This window comes from Nerophis lumbriciformis, linkage group LG34 (assembly GCF_033978685.3).
Source record: "Nerophis lumbriciformis linkage group LG34, RoL_Nlum_v2.1, whole genome shotgun sequence".
Taxonomy (NCBI): Eukaryota; Metazoa; Chordata; class Actinopteri; order Syngnathiformes; family Syngnathidae; genus Nerophis; species Nerophis lumbriciformis.
In genome coordinates, this window is record NC_084581.2 from 17,560,271 (window position 1) to 17,587,894 (window position 27,624).

General features: G+C 40.0%; 3 protein-coding genes across 11 annotated transcripts in view; 2 read left to right on the top strand and 1 right to left on the bottom strand.

Moving 5' to 3' along the window:
- Nucleotides 1-6,310, top strand: part of sgk1 (serum/glucocorticoid regulated kinase 1) — an 85,300-nt gene extending 78,990 nt beyond the window's left edge. For all 3 annotated transcript variants that reach the window (XM_061929769.2, XM_061929771.2, XM_061929770.2), the window contains 5 exons: nt 2,637-2,873; nt 2,950-3,045; nt 3,119-3,274; nt 3,354-3,443; nt 5,367-6,310. In XM_061929769.2, coding sequence (XP_061785753.2) covers nt 2,637-2,873; nt 2,950-3,045; nt 3,119-3,274; nt 3,354-3,443; nt 5,367-5,534 — 747 coding nt within the window. In that variant the 3' untranslated portion in view covers nt 5,535-6,310. The remainder of the gene's footprint in view (nt 1-2,636; nt 2,874-2,949; nt 3,046-3,118; nt 3,275-3,353; nt 3,444-5,366) is intronic.
- Nucleotides 6,311-9,046: 2,736 nt separating this feature from the next.
- Nucleotides 9,047-15,580, top strand: slc2a12 (solute carrier family 2 member 12). The gene is made up of 6 exons (XM_061929292.2): nt 9,047-9,234; nt 9,976-10,091; nt 13,110-14,369; nt 14,509-14,631; nt 14,730-14,862; nt 14,932-15,580. The coding sequence occupies exons 2-6, from the start codon at nt 9,998-10,000 to the stop codon at nt 15,077-15,079; spliced, it is 1,758 nt and encodes a 585-aa protein (XP_061785276.2). The 5' UTR covers nt 9,047-9,234; nt 9,976-9,997; the 3' UTR covers nt 15,080-15,580.
- Nucleotides 15,581-15,656: 76 nt separating this feature from the next.
- Nucleotides 15,657-27,624, bottom strand: part of tbpl1 (TBP-like 1) — a 68,662-nt gene continuing 56,694 nt past the window's right edge. For 3 of the 7 annotated variants that reach the window (XM_061929295.2, XM_061929296.2, XM_072912225.1), the window contains 6 exons: nt 23,325-23,580; nt 23,165-23,247; nt 22,969-23,032; nt 22,086-22,189; nt 16,783-16,877; nt 15,657-16,546 (listed from right to left, as the gene is read on the bottom strand). In XM_061929295.2, the coding sequence (XP_061785279.1) occupies nt 16,464-16,546; nt 16,783-16,877; nt 22,086-22,189; nt 22,969-23,032; nt 23,165-23,247; nt 23,325-23,459 (564 nt within the window). In that variant the 5' untranslated portion in view covers nt 23,460-23,580 and the 3' untranslated portion in view covers nt 15,657-16,463. Of the gene's footprint in view, nt 16,547-16,782; nt 16,878-22,085; nt 22,190-22,968; nt 23,033-23,164; nt 23,248-23,324; nt 23,581-23,803; nt 24,187-24,340; nt 24,510-27,624 lie in introns of those variants that run through there. The other 4 variants (XM_061929297.2, XM_061929299.2, XM_061929293.2 and 1 more) reach the window with 4 other exon arrangements.

Genomic DNA, 27,624 nt, shown 5'->3' on the forward strand with positions numbered 1-27,624 from the left:
AAGGGGCAGCAGAAGAGGATCCGGTCCAAAATTAGCCATGCAGTCAGTGCGTGTCTAATCAAGTAAATTTCCTGCCATTGTTGGGCGAGCAAAGATGACAGATGAACTTTATGAAGAAAACAATTAGTAATCTCTGGCGCCCCCTATAGGTGTCTTTTTAACATTACACTTTTTATATACAGGCTGGAAGGCTGTGTCTGTTCCAAAAATAGATTGTATTGCACTCCTTTTTTTTAATATATATCCTAACATTATAGCTGACAAAGTTGCTTCAATTTTCTGTGGAAAACGTTTGCATTAAAATATTAGAAACAATGAAATATCATTGATACATGACACTATTTTCAAACCCCAAAACCAGTGAAGTTGGCACGTTGTGTAATTGGTAAATAAAAACAGAATACAATGATTTGCAAATCCTTTTCAACCTATATTCACTTGAATAGACTGCAAAGACAAGATATTTAACGTTCGAACTGGAAAACTTTATTTTTTTGCAAATATTAGCTCATTTGGAATTTGATGCCTGCAACATGTTTCAAACAAGCTGGCACAAGTGGCAAAAAATACTGAGAAAGTTGAGGAATGCTCATCAAACACTTATTTGGAACATCCCACAGGTGAACAGGTGGGTGCCATGATTGGGTATAAAAGCAGCTTCCATGAAATGCTCAGTCATTCACAAACAAGGATGGGGCGAGGGTCACCACTTTGTCAACAAATTGTCGAATAGTTTTTAAGAACAACATTTCTCAACAAGCTATTGCAAGGAATTTAGGGATTTCACCATCTACGGTCCCTAATATCATCAAAAGGTTCAGAGAATCTGGAGAAATAACTGCATGTAAGCGATATTACAGACCTTCGATCCCTCAGGCGGTACTGCGTCAAAAAGCGACGTCAGTGTGTAAAGGATATCACCACATGGTCTCAGGAACACTTCAGAAAACCACTGTCAGTAACTACAGTTTTTCGTTACATCTGTAAGTGCAAGTTAAAACTCTACTATGCAAAGCGAAAGCCATTTATCAACAACACCCAGAAACGCAGCCGGCTCCGCTTGCTCATCTAAGATGGACTGATGCAAAGTGGAAAAGTGTTCTGTGGTCTGACGAGTCCACGTTTAAAATTGTTTTTGGAAAATGTGGACATCGTGTCCTCTGGAACAAAGAGGAAAAGAACCATCCGGATTGTTCTAGGCCAGTGGTTCTTAACCTGGGTTCGATCGAACCCTAGGGGTTCGGTGAGTCTGCCTCACGGGTTCGGCGGGGGTCAAAAAACACCCGACTCATTGTGTAAATACAAACTTCTCCCTATCGGCGTATTACAGATACGGCAACAGCTGACTGGTGTGCAGGTGTGTAATTTGTTGTGAGTTTATGCACTGTGTTGGTTTTGTTCTTTGAACAAGGTGATGTTCATGCAGGCGGTATAGCTCGGTTGGTAGAGTGGCCATGCCAGCAACTTGAGGGTTCCAGGTTCAATCCCCGCTTTCGCCATCCTAGTCACTGCCGTTGTGTCCTTGGGCAAGACACTTTACCCACCTGCTCCCAGTGCCACCCACACTGGTTTAAATGTAACTTAGATATTGGGTTTCACTATGTAAAAGCACTTTCAGTCACTAGAGAAAAGCGCTATATAAATATACTTTACATGCACGGTTAATTTTATGCACCAGTAAAAAAACATGGTAACACTTTAGTATGGGGAACATATTCACCATTAATTAGTTGCTTATTAACATGCAAATTAGTAACATATTGGCTCTTAACTAGTCATTATTAAGTACTTATTAATGCATTATTCTGCATGGCCTTATTATAACCCTAACCCTAACCAAATAACTCTAAATTAAGTCTTTACTACTTAGAATATGTTCCCCGAGTGTCCAAATAACTCTAAATTAAGTCTTTACTACTTAGAATATGTTCCCCTAGTGTCCAAATAACTCTAAATTAAGTCTTTGTTACTTAGAATATGTTCCCCATACTAAAGTGTTACAAAAAAACATATAACTTTGTCTTGAGTTTGAAAAAAAATAATTATTTTATTTTTTCACGAAAGAAGGGTTCAGTAAATGCGCATATGAAACTGGTGGGGTTTGGTACCTCCAACAAGGTTAAGAACCACTGTTATAGGCTCAAAGTGTAAAAGCCAGCATCTGTGATGGTATGGGGGTGTATTAGTGCCCAAGGCATGGGTAACTTACACATCTGTGAAGGCACCATTAATGCACAATTAACGCACCAACTTCACTGGTTTTGGGTTTTGTATTTTATGTAATCATTCATGCTATATTTTTCTTAAATGTACAAAAAACAAAATAGCTGCAACTAGGGGTGTCAAATTGAACAAGTGTATAAGTTTATCACCAAAAAGTATTGCATGAGTGAACCTCTGCTCCGAGCCAATCTTCAAATTACACCCTGATTGGACTTTAGCAAGTTCGAGTATGACATCTGACGATAAAATTGCATGTCTCCAAATATTGGGGTATTTTTTTTAAAGTTAATAAAATATTTTGCAAGCAAGTAATTTACTGACAATTCAAAAGTGTGATTACTCCAATGAAAACAAACATTTGACAGCACGAGATGTAATATGTGAACATTTGTATTTTCTTGTTGGTCCTGCAGCTCTTCTACCACCTGCAGCGAGAGCGTTGCTTCCTGGAGCCCAGAGCGCGCTTCTACGCCGCCGAGATCGCCAGCGCGCTGGGCTACCTGCACTCCCTCAACATCGTCTACCGGGACCTGAAGCCCGAGAACATCCTGCTGGACTCGCAGGGTCACATCATCCTCACGGACTTCGGCCTGTGCAAGGAGAACATCGAGCCCAACGGCACCACGTCCACATTCTGCGGCACGCCGGAGGTAAGACGAGACACATGTCCTAGTAGTGCACTCTTGTCGTTGAGGTCAGTGGATGAACTTGTTTGTTTTGTTGCAGTATTTAGCTCCTGAGGTCCTCCACAAGCAACCGTACGACCGCACGGTGGATTGGTGGTGTTTAGGAGCCGTTCTCTACGAGATGCTCTACGGCCTGGTGAGTTATGGTTTGAACTTGCATCCTGACAATGGAGTGACCGCTTCCTAACTGCTGGTCTTCCCCCCCGCAGCCTCCCTTCTACAGCCGCAACACGGCAGAGATGTACGACAACATCCTGAACAAACCCCTGCAGCTGAAGCCCAACATCTCCAACGCGGCCAGACACCTGCTGGAGGGTCTGCTGCAGAAGGACAGAACTAAGCGACTGGGCTGCACCAACGACTTTGTGAGCCACCACTTCCTGCTGCTAAAGCTGCTTTCTCGTCTTGAAGCTTGGCGCTGAAATCCGCGTTTTGTCTCCTCAGACTGAAATCAAGAACCACATTTTCTTCTCGCCCATCAACTGGGACGAGCTCAACGCCAAGAAGATCACACCTCCCTTCAACCCCAACGTGGTGAGAACTTTACAGAACATGTTAACTACTGTCATTGCAATCAATGAGGCATATTGTTGACATCAATTATGGATATGGACCCCCCCACCAAAAAAGATGGTTATCAGATACATAATATTCATACGTACAGTACAGGCCAAAAGTTTGAACACACCTTCTCCTCTTTCAATGTGTTTTCTTTATTTTCATGACTATTTACATTGTAGATTGTCACTGAAGGCATCAAAACTATGAATGAACACATGTGGAGTTATGTACTTAACAAAAAAAAGGTGAAATAACTGAAAACATGTGTTATATTCTAGTTTCTTCAAAATAGCCACCCTTTGCTCTGATTACTGCTTTGCACACTCTTGGCATTCTCTCAATGAGCTTCAAGCACACCTGTGAAGTGAAAACCATTTCAGGTGACTACCTCTTGAAGCTCGTCGAGAGAATGCCAAGAGTGTGCGAAAAAGTAATCGGCAAATTTTGAAGAAACTAGAATATAAAACATGTTATCAGTTATTTCACCTTCTTTTGTTAAGTACATAACTCCACACGTGTTCATTCATAGTTTTGATGCCTTCAGTGACAATCTACAATGTAAATAGTCATGAAAATAAAAAAAACCCGCTTTGGCCTGTACTGTATGTAAAGTATAGTCATATACATACAGTACGTTTGGAAAATTATTTTTTAAAAGTAATTAGTTACTTTGTCAAAACAGTACTTTATTTACTACAGAATTACAAAAATGATTGCGTTACTTTAAAAAAAAACTTTAAATATCTGGCAAATGCAGTTGATGTTTCATGGGACCTGAGTGAGTCAGACAGCGCAGCATTAGCTCAGTTGTGTTTGTCGGCTCAAGACTCGCAGTTTGCGGGTGGTAACAGCAGCTGTTGGATCTTCTTACTGGGTTGTGTTAGCACTAGTTAATAAATGATTGAAGGTGCTTTGATGGGTGTTGTAGGATTTAGCAAGATTGTCACTTCGATTTGTTGTTCACTATTCCTTCGACGTAGTAGTTAAGTTAAAGTTAAAGTACCAATGATTGTCACACACACACAAGGTGTGGTGAAATGTGTCCTCTGCATTTGACCCATCCCCTTGAACACCCCCTGGGAGGTGAGGGGAGCAGTGGGCAGCAGCGGTGCCGCGGCCGGCAATCATTTTTGGTGATTTAACCCCAAATTCCAACCCTTGATGCTGAGTGCCAAGCAGGGAGGTAATGGGTCCCATTTTTATAGTCTTTGGTATGACTCGGCCGGGGTTTGAACTCACAACCTACCGATCTCAGGGCGGACACTCTAACCACTAGGTAGGTAGGTAGGTAGGTAGGTAGGTAGGTAGGTAGGTAGGTAGGTAGGTAGGTAGGTAGGTAGGTAGGTAGGTAGGTAGGTAGGTAGGTAGGTAGGTAGGTAGGTAGGTAGGTAGGTAGGTAGGTAGGTAGGTAGGTAGGTAGGTAGGTAGGTAGGTACTTGCATGCCTCCTCCTACTTGTTTATTTTAGAGTGGTGCTGGCTGTTGCTTGATTAGTAAAAAGATATTTCGTGAATTGAAGACATGCACCTGAGGATAGGTTGACTGGCAACACTAAATGGTCCCTAGTGTGTGAATGCTGTCTATCTGTGTTGGCCCTGTGATGAGGTGGCCACTTGTCCGTGGTGTACACCGCCTTCCGCCCGAGTGCAGCTGGGATAGGCTCCCGCACCCCCCGCGGGGGTATAGATGGCCATCTACAGGATTAAAAAAGTCATTACATTGTACCTGCAGATAAAATCACTAGTAATTTTTTTAATTTTTTTTTTAACTAAAGACCAAAAGGCGCTTCCTGATAAACAAAAAGTAGTGCTTTAGTCAAAATGGAATCACATGTTTTTTTTCTTAAAGTGACATCATTGTGTTTGCTAATGCATCAACTTGCCTTCCTTCCAACCAGACGGGCCCCAATGACCTGCGACACTTTGACCCCGAGTTCACAGACGAGCCGGTGCCCAGCTCCATCGGCTGCTCGCCAGACAGCGCCCTGGTGACGGCCAGCATCAAGGAGGCCGCAGAGGCCTTTGTAGGCTTCTCCTACGCCCCCTCCATGGACTCTTACCTATAGGACTACAACACCTGAACTCAGGATGGATATTTTGTTTCTTAGTGTGTAAATATTCCAGCGTCTACACCCTGCTGTCCAAGGTGGAACTTTATATTCCGTTACACGCACAAATACCGAACAAGTCGATCCCTTTCAGGCAGCGGCACGTGAAGTCACTAAGTACGTACTCCTTCAAACCATCTTCATCCTGGTCCCAACTTCATTTTGGTGCTTTCTGTTTTCATGAAAAGGGAGTCGACTCAATGTTACAGAGCGGATATTTTGGTTTGCCCTCCTCAAGGTGCCTTTTTGTTCTGCCATCCGCAGCCTCGGCGCCTCACGCCAGTCACTCCCTCCCGCCCCAACTTTTCAGACTGCAGGTGGGGGGAGACGCCACCAGAGGACACTGTAGATCAGAGACTCACCAGACGTCAATTGCACGCAGAACAGAAATAATGCTGATAGCCAGAGAGACTTGCTGCTACTCGTCATAGGAAGTGTTGCCAATAGCGCCCCCTGATGTTTTACTTTTTTTTTTTTCTGTTTGTCCCCCCCCCACCCCCAGGCTATCTCCCTCAAGTGGAACATTCCATTTTAATATTGCTGTTGAATACTATTTAAGTTTGTATAGTTTGTGTACTAGTTGTAATGTATATTGATGTAAAGACAACTAAAAAAGTATACGTACTGTAGATATAGAAATTAATGTTTCAATGTACTGTAAATTGTAAAATTGTTTCAAGATTTACGTGAGCCTGGCTGGTTTGCAATAAAAGTTTAAACTTTCTACTACACTATCTTACATGTGTAACACTTGTCTAAATAACTCGTGGCGCAGTGGAAGAATGGCCGTGCGCGACCCGAGGGTCCCTGGTTCAATCCCCACCTAGTACCAACCTCGTCATGTCCGTTGTGTCCTGAGCAAGACACTTCACCCTTGCTCCTGATGGGTGCTGGTTAGCGCCTTGCATGGCAGCTCCCTCCATCAGTGTGTGAATGTGTGTGTGAATGGGTAAATGTGGAAGTAGTGTCAAAGCGCTTTGAGTACCTTGAAGGTAGAAAAGCGCTATACAAGTACAACCCATTTATTTATCTCATTAATACAAATTATTCATGAATCGGAATGGTTTTGTTTTAAGAAATACTTTTTAAAAGAAACTGAATAATTTGCATGTCATCAAAAATAAAATACGCCCGAAGAAAATACTTATGCGGGTGTTTAGAAAGTAAAAAATGTAATCCTGTATCTATATACAATATATATGTTTTAACCGAAATAATAGAATGTGATTGCATTACTTCGTTACAAGATGTGAACTTAATTAAATGGCCTTTAAACTCTTCTTGTGTCACCAACCTTACACAAGAGTCATTCCAGCGTGTTGGTGGCTAATAAAGGTATGCAAGTGATAAAATGGTAACCAATTACATTGTTTACTGCACATTGGTCCTACTACCACCAATTGGTGGACTTTGTAAACTGTAAAATAATGTTGTACAATGTAAGGCAGGATATATTATCTTTCCTCCAAAAATAATCCATGGCCTGACCAAATATGGAGCTAATCTAGAGATGTCCGATAATATCGGCCGATAAATGCGTTAAAATGTAATATCGGAAATTATCGTTTTTTTTATTATCGGTATTGTTTTTTTTGTTTTTTTTTATTAAATCAACATAAAAAACACAAGATACACTTACAATTAGTGCACCAACCCAAAAAAACCTCCCTCCCCCATTTACATTCATTCACACAAAAGGGTTGTTTCTTTCTGTTATTAATATTCTGGTTCCTACATTATATATCAATATATATCAATACAGTCTGCAAGGGATACAGTCCGTAAGCACACATGATTGTGCGTGCTGCTGGTCCACTAATAGTACTAACCTTTAACAGTTAATTTTACTCATTTTCATTAATTACTAGTTTCAATGTAACTGTTTTTATATTGTTTTACTTTCTTTTTTATTCAAGAAAATGTTTTTAAATTATTTCTTATTTTATTTTTATTTTTTTTAAAGTACCTTACCTTCACCATACCTGGTTGTCCAAATTAGGCATAATAATGTGTTAATTCCACGACTGCATATATCGGTTGATATCGGTATCGGTTGATATCGGTATCGGTAATTAAAGAGTTGGACAATATCGGAATATCGGATATCGGCAAAAAGCCATTATCGGACATCCCTAAGCTAAACGTATATATATTTTTACATGAATCTTCATTTTTCATAACACCACTTTTTTTGGAGTATTCCCAGCTAAAGGCTGCAGATTAAACCTGTTTAACTTGAGCTTTTTGAGGCATTTGGGGCTTAAGCAAAGCAGAAGCAAAAAGTTGTTAGTAAAACTCTGGAGTCTGAACGATGCAAAAGTCCTCTAAAAACGCTATGAATTAAAACAATATTTTTAAACCTCAAACTACAATAGATGGATCGACTATTGTATGTATAGATACAAGACATGTATTAATGCACTGATTCTCAAACTGATGTGTGTAACACTACTTATACATAGGCTCCATCTAGTGGAAAATATTCAAACACAGTGTGACTGTTCAAACTGTAAATACATCCATTTTCTACCACTAGTCCCTCTATTCTTGTTAAATAAAACCTCGACCTTGTTTTTAATGAATATTTAGGCCTACTACATACTATGGTCATACTTGGAGAGCCAAGTGTTTTTTGAGGGGGTACTTGATGGAAAAACGTTTGAGAAGCACTCTATTAATGTATTCATTAACATTTGTGCTCTGTATGCGTGCACACACAGACTTGATTAGTTATTAGTTATGACCTTTGGACTCCGGCTTTGGCACCTAATGCTTCCCTGCAATAAAAAGCCAAAATGCATTGAGTAAAACTGTCACTTATGTTCAACCACCTCCCACCTTATGCAACCACCTCCCAAGCAAACGAATGGGGCTCCGCGTCGAGCAGGATAAGAAATGGTAAAACGACGAATGAACCTCGATGAATAATTGCTGACATGGCAATTTTGAATTGTCAAAATTGCGGTACTGCGTCAAAAAGTACCGCAATGTATATATATTTTACATTTAATAGTAAAATTATGCAGTTACATAAGATGCTAACAGTGGGGGTCCACTGGCAGAGATTGAAAACATGACCCATGCATGTGTGCAATAGTGGGGGTCTCCACCCCAGTCACGCAGGTTTTAAGGGACATGCTGGAGAACTGGAGCACAGCAGGCCCAATTTGTTTGCATTGACTTGTGTTGATTCAGGTGTTTTCTTTGATGACATAATCGTCCTGACTCTTGGGTATTTATCTTGGACAATATCAGAAGGAGGTTGAAAATGTACAAATAAAAACGAAAATAAAATGCGGTTCATTCATAATGTCATACATTTGATAAGACGAGGCAACGTAGGGAAAAGCAGCTAAAGCGGGTCAAGGAATTTGGACCAATAGGAGCTCATGGGGGGCGGTGCTAAAGCGAACCGACGCTTCCTATTGGTGGAAGTGGGCGGAATTTAGGAGGTGAACGTGACCAAAACAAGTAGTCGGTGTGGTGAAACGCCAAAGAGGAACAGTTGGGGGTTAAAAGGGTCTTAAAAGGAGGAAAAGTTGCGGGAGTAGAACGAGTCTTAGGAGGAAGAATCCTTGTGGTTCATTTTGATTATACACCCACCCAAAAAACAACTTATGGAGCGCCAAAGTTGACTTTAAACAAAAGGTGCAAGCAGGTAGGGACGAACGTCACTGCTCTTTTGTTGTTGTTTACACTTGGAAGGTAAAACATGTCCGAACAGCACTGCTGTGTAATATAGTGTGTCGGCCGACTTTAATATTACTTTGTATTGTTGTTCCCAGCTGAGAGCCCCGTCAAAGAGTTGCTACATAGTTGTAATTATTAATCTGTTACACTACTAGTAGCTTCTTGTTTACATCCTGTTATACTAGAACACACTTCATGTGTCCTTACTGTCTCTTTCAGTGCACTGGAAGGGTTTTGCTTTTAAGTGCTAAAATATGATTTTAAAGTAAAAAGTATTAGTCTAAAAATCTTTTTCCTAGAGGAAAATGTAGTGTACAGGTACTTATTTGAAAAAGTCTGCATACACTCCTAAAACTACAGTACTTTTTACAGTGATGCAAGAATGGAACTAAATGTTGCTTAAAAGCCAAAGAAGAAGGTAAACGTCTGCAAGTTTTGAGGGAATTCAGAGGCGTACTTTCCACAAAATGTCAGTTCTATTCTAATTCTAACGTGTTTATTGAAAACATTGTGATTATTGCAGCAGATACAAATATGTTTCAAAAAAACTACATCCTTACACTAACATACTTGACAGACTTGACCTTTGTGGGTTTTATGGAATCAGAGTTACGAAAAAGCAAATCCTTGATGCCTTTTTTTAAACGTTGAAAAGGCGCATTTATCACAAAATGACAGTACAAGAAAGTTGAAGTGTTGTATCCTACAGGCCTGCTGCCAGGTGGTCCGAGATGGACTCCAGTGAGACCAAGATGATGTCCTCGGACTCTCCAGGCGACCCCTACCATGACGACGCCCAGGGACAGAGGGCACCCCGAGGTCCAGGTACACTCAGAACTATCACCAACTCTCGATTATTGCAAAATTAGAACGTTTTTATAGCACTTAGTACAGTGGTAATTAATCATAGTGGTTCCTCGGTTTTCGTTAGTAGTCTGTTCCAAAAGGTCTGAACAAACGTACATGAAAACTGAATGTTCGCATTAGATATAATGTGGAGCCAATTCCAGATACCCAAAACTATTAGCACAACACATTTTCTAAAGATTAATAAGTCATTAATAAACAAAGTGAAATACATATAATTGATTAGCATCTAACATCATTTACCTTTAACTTTTTGGGGAATTTTGTCTCAATCAATATGATAGACATGACCGATAGATTTAAAAAAAAAAAGCATTCTAAATATTAAATAAATCCAATCAAAAGTCTGCTTACTATGGAGCCTAAGGGAGCTGTTAAATTCTGCCTAAAGAGCCCCTAAAAACATCCAAACACCTCCATTAAGGTGTTATATACAAGATGTAAGTATATATGTTATGAAGTAACAGGCACATTTATAATAACATTTAATATTGACGCATTTTGCAAAAAATGTTGCATACACGGCACATTCATTTAAAAAAGGCATCATGTTTGCTTTTTTTTTTTTTTTTTTTTTAAACTACATCACTTATTTCTGCTGTCTGCAGACTTTATGAGAGTCAACGAACATAATAAAACACCACTTACTGTACAGTGTCTGCTGTCATTATAATGCCGACTGATGAAGAATGACTCATTTTCCTTGAAGAAACGCTGTGTGTGTGGGGGGTGGGGGGAGGGGGGGGGTTGTGTCTTTCTCACCAGTTCCATATTCTAAAAGGCTTTTAAAGTGACCCAACTTGTTGGATTATCTACTCAGACGTCTCATGTCCAGGTGAGATGCATGATTTATGATTCTTCAGTAAACTTAAAGGCAGCAAGGAAGCAGCAGACTAACAGTCTGTAACATTGATGTCAACATAGGTAAACTCGGGAGTGATCAAGGCGTTGCTATAGTTTGTCTGCGTTAGGGCTTATAATAACAATATCACTAATACTTGGTTAACATTCAAGTCACAAAATGTAAATGGAGTATTGTTGGCGCTTTCGGTATGGTTATTTATTGGATTTTATGGGGGAAATAGTGCAGCTCCCATTGGCTCCACAGTAAGCAGACTTTTATTTACGTTTATTTAATATTTAGAATGCATTTTTTTAAAATCCACCCGTCATCATGTCTTTCATAATGATTGTGAATGATAGGCAAACTCCAAAAAAAGTGCAGTTCCCCTTTAATGAAGATCTTTGTTAGCTAAGACGGCAATGAGTGGAGGAGAGGGATACTTTTCTATTTTGCTACAAGTTCTTTCTTGAATTCAATCAGCGTTTTTATCAAAGTGCTGGCGCTCACAACTTTCCTTGGCAACATAGTGGATTAATTGTAGTCGTATGTAAAAAAAACAACAACAAAAACAACAGACTTAATCACCAACACATGAGATTCTTTGAGTACTTAATCCTACAGAATATGTAGGCAAACAGATTAATTTGTTATGTGCATTGTTTGTCAATACAATAACTGAGACACATACAGGGATGTAACGATTAACAGTAATAAGGGTAAACTGCACTAAAATTCCCAACAGTATCATCTTTTCAAATATTACAAAGCCATGATTGATTACCGGACTTTGATGAATTTACAGCACGTGATACTGCTCATTTCCTGGAGAAGCTGCTAGTGTGCTGATTGCTCGCGAGCAGATAATGTCACTACTTGCTAACTTAATATGAGACATTTTCATCTTAATGCGTTACAAACTACATACCCCAATCTAAACTTGTATGAACACATTACTGTCTGAGCAACTACGATATAATTCAACTGTGCACATAAAACCTAGTACCAGCTACAATAAGTTTATTTAAAACTAAAAATGTATATAGCCTTTAATGCCTTTAAGGGCTGCACAAACCACAATGATACCACTAACTCACATCTGGGCAAGACACACAGACCCCAAAAATGTATTGCTTTAAAACATTTGGTGTATGAGCATCAAATAAGTACTTTTTGATCACATTCAACAATACAGTGATAATAATGATAATCATGATCATTTTGGTCAAGATAACCGAGATATAAAAATGTCACATTATTATATACCCAATAAACTGTGGCGACTTTTGGCAAAATATTTCATTGAAAACTGAATCAAACAAAAAGTGGGGCATTCGAAAAGTAAAGTATGCTAGTAAAACGCTGTAGACATCAATGCTGACTCAGCAAATCTTTCTGCGATCTTAAAATTGTATGCGTTTTTTTTTCTCTTTAAATTATAGCTGAAATTCCACAATGACAGCACTACATTGGCAGCTGGCTTTAATAGTACATTTTTGAAATTGCTCACCTTTGAGCTATTTAGTCTGTCAGCTAAGTCTCAGTTTGGATTGACATGGTCAGAAAGGTATTGATTTAATGTTTATTACTGTGGTTGTTAAAAACGAATTATTTTTGACATAATTACTTTGCATTGCTATTTGATATATTAATCATTATATTGTGATGCAAACTAGCGACACAGTAATGAAGACATCTGTCTGATAGTGTCAGTCCTGATTAATCAACAGGAGTAAACAACCAGTAAATGGATTGTGACTAGCATGTTATCTACAGTACACATGTGACACAAAGGTTAAATGTTTGGGAGGTTGAGTAAAAGTCCCAAATAGGATCCTGCGGTTTGTATTTGTCTACATGGTGCAAATGATCCCGGTCAAACTGGTTTGAATTTGAGTCCCCATGAGACCTAACAGAGTAAATGAATAAATGAATCAATAATACAAATGCAAGTAATGTGAAAGTTTTCAAAGAGGTTCGTCTTTACTTGACGCCTAATAAGATTGTGGACCTCTGGCCTCTAAGTCAGCACTTTTAAGACCACATGAACACAGAGTGTAGTAGTGTTCTACAGTTAGATGGCACAGCCTGGGGGTGAGGACATGGCTGGTACTTACAGTGTGTGTCCCTCGCAGGTTGCAGCTGGCTGGTGGTGGTGGCGGCGGTGGCGGCCTCCTTGTCCGGCCTGATGCTCGGCTACGAGATGGGCCTGACGTCAGGGGTTCTGCTGCAGCTGCGTGGCGTCCTGTTGCTGTCGTGTCGGGAACAAGAGCTGCTGGTCAGCTCCCAGCTGCTCGGTGCTCTGCTGATGTGCCTGGCAGGAGGTCCCATCCTGGACCGCTACGGCCGCCGCGCCTCTCTTATCCTGAGTGCTGTCCTGGTGGTCGGTGGTACGATACTGCTCATGGCTATCACCTCGCTGGTGGCACTGGTGCTTGGGCGTGTCATTGTGGGCATGGGCACGGCGCTGTCGGGAACGGGGGCGTGCCTGTACATCGCAGAGATCTCGCCGCGGGAGAGGCGGGGCCTGCTGGTGACCCTGTACGAGTTGATGCTGGTAGTGGGCGTCATGCTCGGCTTCGGCTGTAGCTACGCATTCGCCACGCTCACCAATGGCTGGATGTACACATTTGGACTTGTGATCCCTCCAGCGCTGCTCCAAATCAGCACTCTGGTGTTTTTGCCACCCAGTCCGAGGTTCCTAGTAGGGCGGGAGCAGACGGAGCAGGCCAGGACGGTTCTGGCTCGCATGAGAGGCGGAATGAAGGAGCAGGTGGATGAAGAACTCAAGGACATCCAGGCAGGACTTAAGGAGGAGTCGGAGCACAGCTTCATGGAACTCTTCAGCTCCAAGTCCAACCTGCGATCAAGGCTGCTCACGGGGGCAATGCTCGTCTTCCTCCAGCAGGTCACCGGCCAGCCCAACATCCTGTCCTACGCCTCGCCACTGCTGCGCAGCGTTGGCTTCCACAGCGACGCCGCTGCCACTTTGGCATCCACTGGCTTTGGCGTGGTCAAGGTGTTGGCCACCATCCCGGCCGTGCTGCTGGTGGACCGTGTGGGACCCAAGAGCTTCTTGTGCGTGGGCGCAGTCGCCATGGGGATGTCACTCGCCACACTGGGCGGATTGACGCTGCAGAGTCACACGCACTTGTCCAGCCTGTGTGTGAGCAACATGACGACCAACCACTCGCTCATGGCGTGGGATCCCAACAGAACTGTGAACGATGAAGTGTATCCCTTGATCCCCCCCCTCCAATGGGACAGCCGAGAGACGACAGATGATGCAAGAATGGGAGGTGGGCCAATGGAGGACAAGTCTTCCTCGCTCAAGTGGGCGTCGCTCATCAGCTTGTTGGTGTTTGTAGCGGCCTTTTCCATCGGCCTTGGGCCAAGTAAGCAGCACATTAGCCAGATAAAGTTGTACTGCGCTAAGAGGGACAAAGTGCAGTTGTTATCTACAAACAAGTAGTCTTATATCTTCAATGTAGCTGCTATCAAACACTGCAGACGAACATCGTTTTTTTCTTCCAGTGTCGTACGTAGTCCTCACCGAGATCTTCCCGATGGGCGTCAGAGGCCGAGCCGTGTCGGTGGTGTCGGCCGTCAACTGGGCCACCAACCTGCTTATCTCCATGACTTTCCTCACCATGACAGGTGTGTCCTCATAGTAAAACCATACAAGCATACCTGGAAGCCTGCAGTGTTGATAGAAGCTGAACTGAGGGTGAAAATCATTGTTGATGGTTTTCCAGAGAAGATCGGTGTTCCCAACGTTATGTTTCTGTACGCCGCCATGAGCTTCGTCCTGGTGGTGTTTGTCATCCTGTGCGTGCCCGAGACTAAAGGTCGTACACTGGAGGAGATATCAAAAGAACTGGCTAAAAAGTGAGTTAGACGCAGCTGATTTGTTTTCTACTACCATGCTCTCATTGTTCTTCTCTTTGGCATTTACAGGAAGCATTTTGAGTTCAATCTCTGCAAGAAAATACAGCCTCAGGACATATGTATAACATCCATAACATCCAGAGAGACATTCCAAACATCTGGTGACACACAACCACTTCACAACAACCCTGAAGAATATGCTGCTTTGCAGAAATGAACAAAGACACTGTATACAGTAACAGTAAGAAAGTAAAAAGCAAAAACACGTGTAATAAAGAATAGCATGCACAGAAGACAGACAGAACACACGAGTTTAAAAGTTGCCATCACAGTGGTATTTCAAGTTCTTTCTTGATTTCAAGAATATTTCTCACTTTCTTTTCACAGGTCTGGCATTTTCAACTTTTTTGGGCCCCATAGTTGATTATTTTGCAGTCATTCTTAGTTATAAAAAATGCTGAGTCATCAACACTTGGTATTTTTTGTTTAGGTACTTTTGTTCCACACAATGATAAGCAGGCAAATAGACTTGTTTGTCAGGCGCAATGTTTGGCCGTACGATAATAAGCAAGACAGCATACAAAAAGTTTTGTCGTACGAAAAATCTTTTTTAAAAAACATTGCAGGTGTACCTAATGCATATGCATACAAAAACATTGATACATGAGATTGTGATTGCTGCTGTTTTTCTGCTAAAATACGTGTGTAGGTATTTTGACAATTAAAATACTTAAAAAATTGGATTTCATAAATGTTTTTGCATCACTGACATGAACACATACATAGACTCTGCCTGACTTATTATTAGTCTTTATTTTTATACAAAATACAAAATAGTCAGCAAGTGTCTAGAAGTGGTCACTCACCATCAGAGCTCGGTTTCCATTTAAAATGTAACACTTGAACAAGGTTTGTATGTTAAAGCATTACAATGTGGTATGGGTAAAGTTCAGTGAGTTCAGGTATTTGCTTTAGCAGTAATTATGTGTCTTCATGTTTTTTGTTAGCACCACTTGAACCAAAACATCTCATACAAGCTTGTACAGGGTAAACCTTAATGACTTGCAACAATTCTTGTTTTATACATACTGCCCAATCCTAGAATTAAAAAACAGTTGAAATATTTACAATTTACAGTGTAGTAATGTACAAGAAATGAACTTGTCAAACAGGTTAATGTTCTCATCTGCTGTAGAGAAGTGATGAGTAAATAGCTGAAAGGCTAACATGAATAATTAGTTATAGTGTGTCCGGGGATGAAGAAAATTAGCTTTGGTGGCAGACTTGACTGAGGGACACGGTTGCCATCCCTGGTTAGACTCCGCCTCTTTTCCTAGTAGTGGGTTGTCCAGTCCACATCACATGAAGTCAGGAAGACAAAAAAAGGATGGGCTGCAAGCAAGCATCCTGGGATTGGCAGAATGGGCGGAGCAAGAACACATCGCAGCAAATCAATTTCCTGGAGTGTTATATGTCCAGTAAGTCCAGAAGAATGTTTCAAAAAACCAGCCTGTGTTTGTCAGTTCAGGTCTGATGAAAAAATAAAAAATAGTCTACCACGTCGCTGAATTTTTGGAGCGTCCTCCACGGTCTACCTTCCCTCATTTGCAGAGCGGCTTCTGGCACTCAAAGAGGAGCGGGTACACCTGCTCCACAGCGGTGGCCACAGTCTGCACATTTGGTCCTGAAGAAAGAAAGCGGGCCAAGAGCGGTTGGACTGGAGTAAATCTTACTTTGAAATTCTTCTTGGGATCAGGCTTACACAACCACCTGATATGACTGGTATGAATCTATTTTCGTCATTCTCTCATGTTTGATGACAATATAGCGTTCTATTCTATTCTATATTGGCGCAATGGTGTTCTGTATCTTTGAACAGCTTGATGTGGCCTTAGCCTCTGGTTATTGTGTGCGTGTTACCTGTTACTGTGACGCTGCCTGTGGAGAACACCTGGATGGTGGCCTTGATGTGTTTGATCCTGTAGGTGGCTGCAGGATGGAGCTCTGGCTCATAGCTTAACAAAAATAACACATGCATATTCAATAATTGTATTTAAATGGCTTTCCAAGCACAAAGTTCATTAATATTTGATATCTATGAATATATAACAGCACTTTATTAGGTACTGCTGCAGAGTTGAAATGAAGCATAATTAATTGTATTGTTAGCCACCAGGGCAGGGCACCCACTAAAATGTGTTAAGTGTATTACAATATTAAGTCATCAGCTAAATGAAAAGACAACAAATAACAAACAAACATGTAAGTTAAGTTATACACCCACCAAACCTCTCATAAAGCATGGAGTATTATTTTAGTATAATATACTAAAAACAGATGTCAGTAAGATGCGGCGTTCAACAATAAACATGTGGATCGTAAATCTTTGTCAATGGGAATTTACTGCTTTGGCTCCTGTAGAGATGTGTTGCCTTAATATTTATTGCTGCACAGGCTGACACAAAAAAACAAAACTTAGATGTACAGCAGTCTTACTGCCACTAGAGGTCACCAGATGCAAAGCAGTTAAGAAGAACTCCACTTTTTGGAATTTTGCCTATCACTCACAATCCTTACATGGGATAAGCATAAATAAATATCTTATTAATTCTAACTCGTAAATAAATTTGGAAAGATTGGAGTCACTATTCCGCCTATAAAGTGCTCTAAAAAACATTCCAAACACCTCCATCAAGGTTTTATATCGATGCTGTAAGCATATATGTAATGTAGTAAGTAACAGGCACTTTCATAACATGTAATATTTTCGTATTTTGATCATTTTAAGCATACAGCTGCGCTTTAGTTTCATAGACTCATCACGTTTACTTTTCCCTTCAACAACACTAGTAATCATGGCAGACTTCACAAGAGTCAACAAACATAATAAAACAATCACTTACTGTACAATGTCTGCTTTCACTAGGATGCAGACATGATGTGATGTTCATATTTTGCCATTAAGAATAATCATAATCCACAGGAAGGGTTAAAAAAAAATTGTCTTTTTGTCTTTCTCGCCATCTCTGGTTTAAATTGAATGTCACAGATAACAAACTCGTTTATGGCCACAACCTTCTACTATACAGGTGAGAGGCATGATTTATCATATATGTTTTACCAACAGAGGCGATCATGATGCAGCAGCTCAGTATGTCAACACTGGAGCTGCACAAGCAAGTTAGTGTGACCACAGATAAAAATAGTCAACGCTTATAACAATGTTGCTAATACTTAGTTAATATTCAGGTCACAAGACGTAAATGGCGTATTGTTGGCGGGTTTTGGATGTTTTTTTTAGAGTAATTGAGACGCCAAATACAAAACCCAAAACCAAAGAAGTTGGCACGTTGTGTAAATGGTAAATAAAAACAAAATACAATGATTTGCAAATCCTTTTTAACCTATATTCAATTGAAAACTGCAAAGACAAGATACTTAACGTTCGAACTGGAACGCTGTTATTTTTTGCAAATAATAGCTCATTTGGAAATGCCTGCAACATGTTTTAAAAAAGCTGGCACAAGTGGCAAAAAAGACTGAGAAAGTTTCAGAGTGCTCATCAAACACTTATTTGGAACATCCCACAGGTGAACAGGCTAATTGGGAACAGGTGGGTGCCATGATTGGGTATAAAAGCAGCTTCCAGCTCAGTCATTCACAAACAAGGATGGGGCGAGGGTTAAGTTAAGTTAAAGTTCCAATGATTGTCACGCACACACTGGGTGTGGTGAAATTTGTCCTTTGCATTTGACCCATACCCATGTTCACCCTCTGGGAGGTGAGGGGAGCAGTGAGCAGCAGCGTGCGTCACCACTTTGTGAACAAATGTGTGAGCAAATTGTCCAACAGTTTAAGAACAAAATTTCTCAACAAGTTATTGCAAGGATTTTAGGGATTTCACCATCTACGGTCCATAATACCATCAAAAGGTTCAGAGAATCTCGAGAAATCACTGCACGTAAGCGATGATATTACGGGCCTTCAATCCTTCAGGGGGTACTGCATCAAAAAGCAACATCAGTGTGTAAAGGATATCACCACATGGGCTCAGGAACACTCAGAAACACTGCCGCCTTTGCTGGGTCCAAGCTCATCTAAGATGGACTGATACAAAGTGGAAAAGTGTTCTGTGGTCTGACGAGTCCACATTTCAAATTGTTTTTGGAAACTGTGGACATCGTGTCCTCCGGAACAAAGAGGAAAAGAACCATCCGGATGGTTCTAGGCGCAAAGTTCAAAAGCCAGCATCTGTGATGGTATGGGGCTGTATTAGTGCACAAGGCATGGGTAACTTACACATGTGAAGGTACCATTAATGCTGAAAGGTACATACAGGTTTTGGAGCAACATATGTTGCCATCCAAACAACGGTATCATGGACGCCCCTGCTTATTTCAGCAAGCCACGTGTTATAACAGCGTGGCTTCATAGTTAAGGCTGCGGGTACTAGACTGGCCTGCCTGTAGTCCAGACCTGTCTCCCATTGAAAATGTGTGGCACAATATGAAGCGTAAAATACCACAACGGAGACCCTGGAAGCTGTACATCAAGCAAGAATGGGAAATAATTCCACCTGAAAAGCTTCAAAAATTGGTCTCCTCAGTTCTCAAACATTTACTGAGTGTTGTTAAAAGGAAAGGCCATGTAACACAGTGGTAAAAATGCCCCTTTGCCAACTTTTTTGCAATGTGTTGCTGCCATTAAATTCTGAGTTAATGATTATTTGCAAAAATAAAATAAGTTTCTCAATTCGAACAATTAATATCTTGTCTTTGCAGTCTATTCAATTGAATAAAAGTTGAAAAAAATGTGCAAATAATTGTATTCTGTGTTTATTTACGAATAACACAACGTGCCAACTTCACTGGTTTTGGGTTCTGTAGATTACTCCCGTTAACGCCATTGCAAGCCACCTAGAACTATCAGATTTCTAAAAATAGAATGCAAAAAAATATATACAGGTAAAAGCCAGTAAATTAGAATATTTTGAAAAACTTGATTTATTTCAGTAATTGCATTCAAAAGGTGTAACTTGTACATTATATTTATTCATTGCACACAGACTGATGCATTCAAATGTTTATTTCATTTAATTTTGATGATTTGAAGTGGCAACAAATGAAAATCCAAAATTCCGTGTGTCACAAAATTAGAATATTACTTAAGGCTAATACAAAAAAGGGATTTTTAGAAATGTTGGCCAACTGAAAAGTATGAAAATGAAAAATATGAGCATGTACAATACTCAATACTTGGTTGGAGCTCCTTTTGCCTCAATTACTGCGTTAATGCGGCGTGGCATGGAGTCGATGAGTTTCTGGCACTGCTCAGGTGTTATGAGAGCCCAGGTTGCTCTGATAGTGGCCTTCAACTCTTCTGCGTTTTTGGGTCTGGCATTCTGCATCTCCCTTTTCACAATACCTCACAGATTTTCTATGGGGCTAAGGTCAGGGGAGTTGGCGGGCCAATTTAGAACAGAAATACCATGGTCCGTAAACCAGGCACGGGTAGATTTTGCGCTGTGTGCAGGCGCCAAGTCCTGTTGGAACTTGAAATCTCCATCTCCATAGAGCAGGTCAGCAGCAGGAAGCATGAAGTGCTCTAAAACTTGCTGGTAGACGGCTGCGTTGACCCTGGATCTCAGGAAACAGAGTGGACCGACACCAGCAGATGACATGGCACCCCAAACCATCACTGATGGTGGAAACTTTACACTAGACTTCAGGCAACGTGGATCCTGTGCCTCTCCTGTCTTCCTCCAGACTCTGGGACCTCGATTTCCAAAGGAAATGCAAAATTTGCATGGTTGGGTGATGGTTTGGGGTGCCATGTCATCTGCTGGTGTCGGTCCACTCTGTTTCCTGAGATCCAGGGTCAACGCAGCCGTCTACCAGCAAGTTTTAGAGCACTTCATGCTTCCTGCTGCTGACCTGCTCTATGGAGATGGAGATTTCAAGTTCCAACAGGACTTGGCGCCTGCACACAGCGCAAAATCTACCCGTGCCTGGTTTACGGACCATGGTATTTCTGTTCTAAATTGGCCCGCCAACTCCCCTGACCTTAGCCCCATAGAAAATCTGTGGGGTATTGTGAAAAGGGAGATGCAGAATGCCAGACCCAAAAACGCAGAAGAGTTGAAGGCCACTATCAGAGCAACCTGGGCTCTCATAACACCTGAGCAGTGCCAGAAACTCATCGACTCCATGCCACGCCGCATTAACGCAGTAATTGAGGCAAAAGGAGCTCCAACCAAGTATTGAGTATTGTACATGCTCATATTTTTCATTTTCATACTTTTCAGTTGGCCAACATTTCTAAAAATCCCTTTTTTGTATTAGCCTTAAGTAATATTCTAATTTTGTGACACACGGAATTTTGGATTTTCATTTGTTGCCACTTCAAATCATCAAAATTAAATGAAATAAACATTTGAATGCATCCGTCTGTGTGCAATGAATAAATATAATGTACAAGTTACACCTTTTGAATGCAATTACTGAAATAAATCAAGTTTTTCAAAATATTCTAATTTACTGGCTTTTACCTGTATACTTGTGTTCTTGTCTCTCCTAAGGATTGTGAATGATAGGCAAAATGACCCCCAAAAAGTACAGTTCTCTTTTAAAGGGGCTATTTGCAACTTGCTCAGTTACAATTTTTAAAACAAAAAATATAACAATAGCTAATGTTATCATTAGTAGTTTAACAACATATATTCAAGTGTCAATATTTTTCTCAATAATTGTATTGATTGTTGTCTTATGCACACACACAAAAACAAGCAAATTACAATTTGCTTCTTTTCATATATTATATCATATGATATATATTATGTCATATATATTACATCCAACATAGCAGCATGGCTGCTATGATAGGATATAATATATGTGACATAATATATATCATATGATATAATATATGAAAAGAAGCAAATATAAATGATAAATGATGATAGCTAACCTTAATAGCTAAACTTCACTAAATCGCTATCGTTAACTGACCACACACAAAGCGCTACGTACGAGCGTAATTACATCATTGTGCTAAAAGCCATAAAAAGGCTGAAATTAGTGTTTGCAAGGTATTCGCGTATATATTTCAAATAGCAATTTTAAGTGCATAAATGATGATGATCTGTTTCCTGTAAACAACCATCACATCCGTATCGGGTGATTAAGGGCACGCACGCACGCACGCACGCACGCACACACACACACCTGGCAATGGGCCGGTTCTTCTTGGTGAAGTCAACCAGGTGGATGGCAAAGGGCATGGAGCAGACCGCCAGCACATTCACGACCTTGAAGGCCGAGAATTTCACCTGAACACATGATAGGACATCTTTGAAAACATATCATACAAGATGCATACTGTGTACTGTAGCGTCATAGGTGAAAATTCAAGTCCTCAGCAACTACCAGCACACCCCATCCCCACTTGACTCAACTACAGAGGGCACAAGGTTTATTAGAAGTCATGGATGTATTTCTACAAATGCATTATATAACATTAATTATGTTTGGGTCAATGTTAAAATGTTTGCTCCATTATTCTGTCCTAGGCCATCTTTCTCTATAAAATGAAACATAAACTTTAGCTTTATAGATGCTTTGTCTGGTTTGTAGGAGGCCATTAGTCATAGAAGAAGGTATTTAAAAATTACAACTAATCGAGTGCAGCTGGGACAGGCTCAGCACCCCTGTGACCCAATAAGGGACAAGCAGTAGAAAATGGATGGCTGGATGGATACCAAGGTGGCAAAGGAAGACGTTTGAGGCGTTGCGTTTCTTCTAGTAATTAACTGAGGCTATCATCTGAGAAAACATACAATAATACTGAATATCATACTGTTAAATGGTACCTTACTTTGTGTTAATAATCTATTCTAAAAGGTCAGAAAAAAAAAATCTCTATATCTCTGCACTATTTCGCTTGATGATGCGCGAGTAGATGCACTTGGTTGTTAGGCGCAGTGTTTAACCGCATACGGTATAAGAAAACTGGGCAAAACATTTTGGTGAAAAACTAATCATAAATAAGGTAGGGCGTAAGAAAACCAAGGTACCACTTTATATGGAAGAGAAATATATTGCTTATCACCTTGAAGCCGATTTTCTGCAGACACCGTGCCAGCCTGCGAGCGCCCAGCTTTGCCTCTTCCTCGCTAAATGTAAAAAACAGAGCTGGTTGGCACTACATTGTACCGACAAATTGTAGATAGCAATAAATCCCTTGTGATTTAACTGCATTTATAGACACAAACTTTGTTCAAAAGTGTGTGAAAAAGTGTGGCTACCTTGTTGCTCCCGTGCAAATAATTTTCCCTGACGACCAGATGGAGGCAGTTATCTTGGGCTTGCGAAGTTTCATTAGGACTTTCTGGAAAACAAAAAACAAGCTAATTAACAACACATATTTCAAAGCACTTATCTTCTAATCCGCACAGACATCCTTACCCCCACCTCGGGCTTGTAGATGACATTGATGCCCTCTAAGGCGATGGTGCGCAGGTTGAGGTGACACCTGGTTCTGAACGTTGCCACCACATTGGTGATGATGATGTCCAGAGTGTCATCATTGTTGGAATCCATGGAGCAAGTGTGTGTGTGTGTGCGTGTGTGTGTGTGTGTTTTACACCAAAAGGAACACACAGGCGGTCTCCTCACTCGTCTGCCATCACCATGATGTTAAGTATCGGTTGCGGATTCAAGGCTAGTTGGAAGGGAAAGCAAAGGTTTCATTAGTGATTATCACGCGAACACAATCAAAACATAACATAAGAGACATATGAAGTAATTCATGATATTATTTTAAATAATAATCCCAGATGTTCCTGATCAGAAGCTACTTCCTGCCATCATGACAACATATCAAGTCATCTCTGTCATACAAATCCCAGTGGTAAGAATTAAAGTCATGATAAAGGCTGCCTTACTCATCTACTTGTTTATGATGCGACACATCACAGGTCCATTTCAAAGGCATCCCGTTGGAAACTCTTAGAAACACAGACTCTCATGTGTGCCAGCACGACTCTTCCCCTTCAGATCACGACAGACGCTTTGATTACAAACGCAATAGACAACTGAGGACTAAATCGTACAAGAGCGTAAAGCGTGGCCGTAGTTGGACGTAAAGATTGAGCTTGTTGTCGCCCGTCTGCCACCTACTTAGGGATGTGATGCTAGCGTATCTGCATCTAAGCGCTACCCGTTAATTAGCCACAGCGGACTAATTCGGATATTGAATTATTTTGTCCTCATGAGTCCAAATGTACAGAGAGAATAGCACGGCGACGACGCGCCATCTCTTCTACCCGGCAAATGTTTGTGATGGATGCTAGCTAGCAACAAAGAAGGGCAGTATGAATGAGACCTTGTTAGCATAGCAAGCTAACACGCTAGCAGCCTTAACGTTGATTTCAGTAAAAATGTTGTACAATGTCAAATGTTGCCTTTAATTATTTAGCTACCTCATCCGCTTTTGCCAGTGCGGTAGCCGGGACATTAAACCGACAGCTCGTCAACCGGAACGCAGCTTTAAAAAAAATAATAGAAAAAATGCACAGCGACTCACTGGTCTCACTGTGTACACACTTGCAAGCTAACAACTTCCGGTTGTGATTTTCAAAAGAAAACTAGTGAACAGCTTAGCCGCCGGGTTTGCAACCATAGTTTCAAAACGGAAATATATTTTCCGGTGTTAGCTTTTAAAACAAACCTCGTTTCCTGGCATAGCCACCACCGTGAGTTTGGGTTTTATTTCAAACATGCATGCATACAACATGATACATCACAATTTCCAGTTTCTCTATTCAACATGTTCGAAAAGGAGTAGGAAGAAGCAGAGTATATCTAATCCTACCCCTTTTCCTTTACATAGTAGTTGCTAAAACTTTTGTTCACTTCCTATTCTCTTTTTATTCACAATATACTCCATAAGTAATAACAATAAAAATAAATAATTAGTGAAGTAAGTTATATTTCATATGGTGAGATAAATAAGATTATCTAGAAAATGAATGGATGGATGAAATAAATTCAGAATGTTTATCATGGTTCTCCTTTTTACTTTGTAAACACTAAGTATGAAGAGTTTCTTGAAGTGGATCATATTAGTATATTGGTTGATTTCTTTGCTTAATCCATTCCATAATTTAATTCCACATACTGATATACTGAAGGTCTTAAGTGTTGTACGTGCATACACATGTTTCAAATTACATTTTTCTCTAAGATTATATTCCTCCTCTTTTGTTGAGAAGAATTGTTGTATATTCTTGGGTAGCAGATTGTAGTTTGCTTTGTGTATAATTTTAGCTGTTCGCAAATTCACTTTGTCGTGGAATTTCAGTATTTTTGATTCAATGAATAAAGGGTTTGAATGTTCTCTATATCCAACATTATGTATTATTCTAACTGATCTTTTTTGTAACACCGTTAATGAATGAAGTGTACTTTTGTAATTCCCCATATTTCTGCACAATAACTCAGATATGGTAACACTAGCGAGCAGTAGAGAATATGAAGGGATTTTTGTTCTAGAACATGTTTTGCTTTATTCATTATTGACGTGTTTCTTGCTACTTTATGTTGTATATTTTTTACATAAGATTTCCACTTCAATTTATCATCAATCATTATACCTAGAAATTTGTTTTCATTTACTCTTTCAATTAACAACCTTAACAAGAAGTAGTTAACAGAGTTTTCAGATTCACATTCAGATTGGTTTTATTTGAACATTTATAGTTTCAAAGTGATGCATCACATTTTTACATTTTCTTTACAACATGGCCAAAAAGAATAGGAAGAAGCAGTGCTTGAAGTTTTGAAAAGTTTTTAATTGATAAACATTAGCATATTTAATACACCTGTATTATGAGCAATTTGAACTATTTTAATGTAGCTTATTCAAATAAATTAGTGTACAGTGGATTGTTCCTATATGAAATAATTAGGATGTCCATAATAAAATCACTTGCCAGAGTTTCTTACCTTTTTGCTAAATACTGTATACAGTACAGGCCAAAAGTTTGGACACACCTTCTCATTTCAATGTGTTTTCTTTATTTTCATGACTATTTACATTGTAGATTGTCACTGAAGGCATCAAAACTGACACCTGTGAAGTGAAAACCATTTCAGGTGACTACCTCTTGAAGCTCATCAAGAGAATGCCAAGAGTGTGCAAAGCAGTAATCAGAGCAAAGGGTGGCTATTTTGAAGAAACTAGAATATAAAACATGTTTTCAGTTATTTCACTTTTTTTTGTTAAGTACATAACTCCACATGTGTTCATTCATAGTTTTGATGCCTTCAGTGACAATCTACAATGTAAATAGTCATGAAAATAAAGAAAAACCCATTGAATGAGAAGGTGTGTCCACACCTGGCCTGTACTGTATATGAACCTCAACACCACAAACTCGTTTCATGCCAATACTACTTACACTTGTGTTTGGTTATTTAGTGTTTGCGGTGCACTGACATGTTAAATAATGTCTGTTTAGTGACCTTTTGAGGGAGAGGAGCACATCTGCTCTGTGAATACGCTTTCTGGAACAGGCTATATGCAACTAGGAGAAGAAACATGGTTTACAAGCCATTGGGAATGTAGGGGTTATCAATGAGAAAATGATGTCTGATGTGGCTCATATTTATACGAGTTTAGTGGAGAGGCGCTTTGCTGTCATGCCAGTGGAACGTGGCCTCCATGAGTCAAATAAGATTCACATAAACAGATTGGGGCATCGCCTCATAGCAGGGCGTATATAAACACAGTGCTTGTTTTCTCATTAGGTCATTAGGTAAACACTTAGATGTGAGCACTTACTGCCTAATGCGTGCAGATATGTCTGAGAATAAACAGACAATATATCAATATAGCCAGTCTGTATCATTGTGTCCATGAGAGTGATATAAAAGGACAGCAGGGAAAAATATAACCAGGAATTAGTGTTGTCCCGTTACCAATATTTTTGTACCGGTACCACAATTATTGCGATACTTTTTGGTACATTTCTAAATAGAGGGGACCACAAAATTGCATTATTGGCTTTATTTTAACGAAAATCGTACACTACATTAAACATATGTTTCTTATTGCAAGTTTGTCCTTAAATAAAATAGTTAACATACAAAACAACTTGTCTTTTATTAGTAAGTAAGTAAACAAAGGCTCCTAATTTAGCTGATGACATATGCAGTAACATATTGTGTCATTTTCCATTCTATTATTTTGTCAAAATTATTAAGGACAAGTGGTAGAAAATGAATTATTAATCTACTTGTTCATAAACTGTTAATATCTGCTTGCTTTCTCTGTTAACATGTTCTATCTACACTTCTGTTAAAATGTAATAATCACTTATTCTTCCGTTGTTTGATACTTTACATTAGTTTTGGGTGATACCACAAATTTGGGTATCAATCCGAGACCAAGTCGTTACAGGATCATACATTGGTCATATTCAAATCCTCATGTGTCCAGGGACATATTTCCTGAGTTTATAAACATAATATAATTTTTTTTTTTTTTAAACGAAAGAAAATGTTGTGATGCCAAAAAATATCGATGTAATCATAGTAGAATTGACTAGATACGCTCCTGTACTTGGTATCATTACAGTGAATGTTAGGTGTAGATCCACCCATGGCGTTTGTTTGTGGCGAACTGGTACTTTTCAGAGGCGGTATAGTACCGAATATGATTCATTAGTATCGCGGTACTATACTAATACTGGTATATTGTACA

What these genes read in the sequence shown, in the direction of transcription:
- slc2a12 (XM_061929292.2), top strand. Translation starts at nt 9,998, where the DNA reads ATGGACTCCAGTGAGACCAAGATGATGTCCTCGGACTCTCCAGGCGAC. An exon ending in GAGGGCACCCCGAGGTCCAG is followed by an intron (nt 10,092 to 13,109) that starts GTACACTCAGAA and finishes TGTCCCTCGCAG; the next exon opens with GTTGCAGCTGGCTGGTGGTG. An exon ending in TCAAAAGAACTGGCTAAAAA is followed by an intron (nt 14,863 to 14,931) that starts GTGAGTTAGACG and finishes TGGCATTTACAG; the next exon opens with GAAGCATTTTGAGTTCAATC.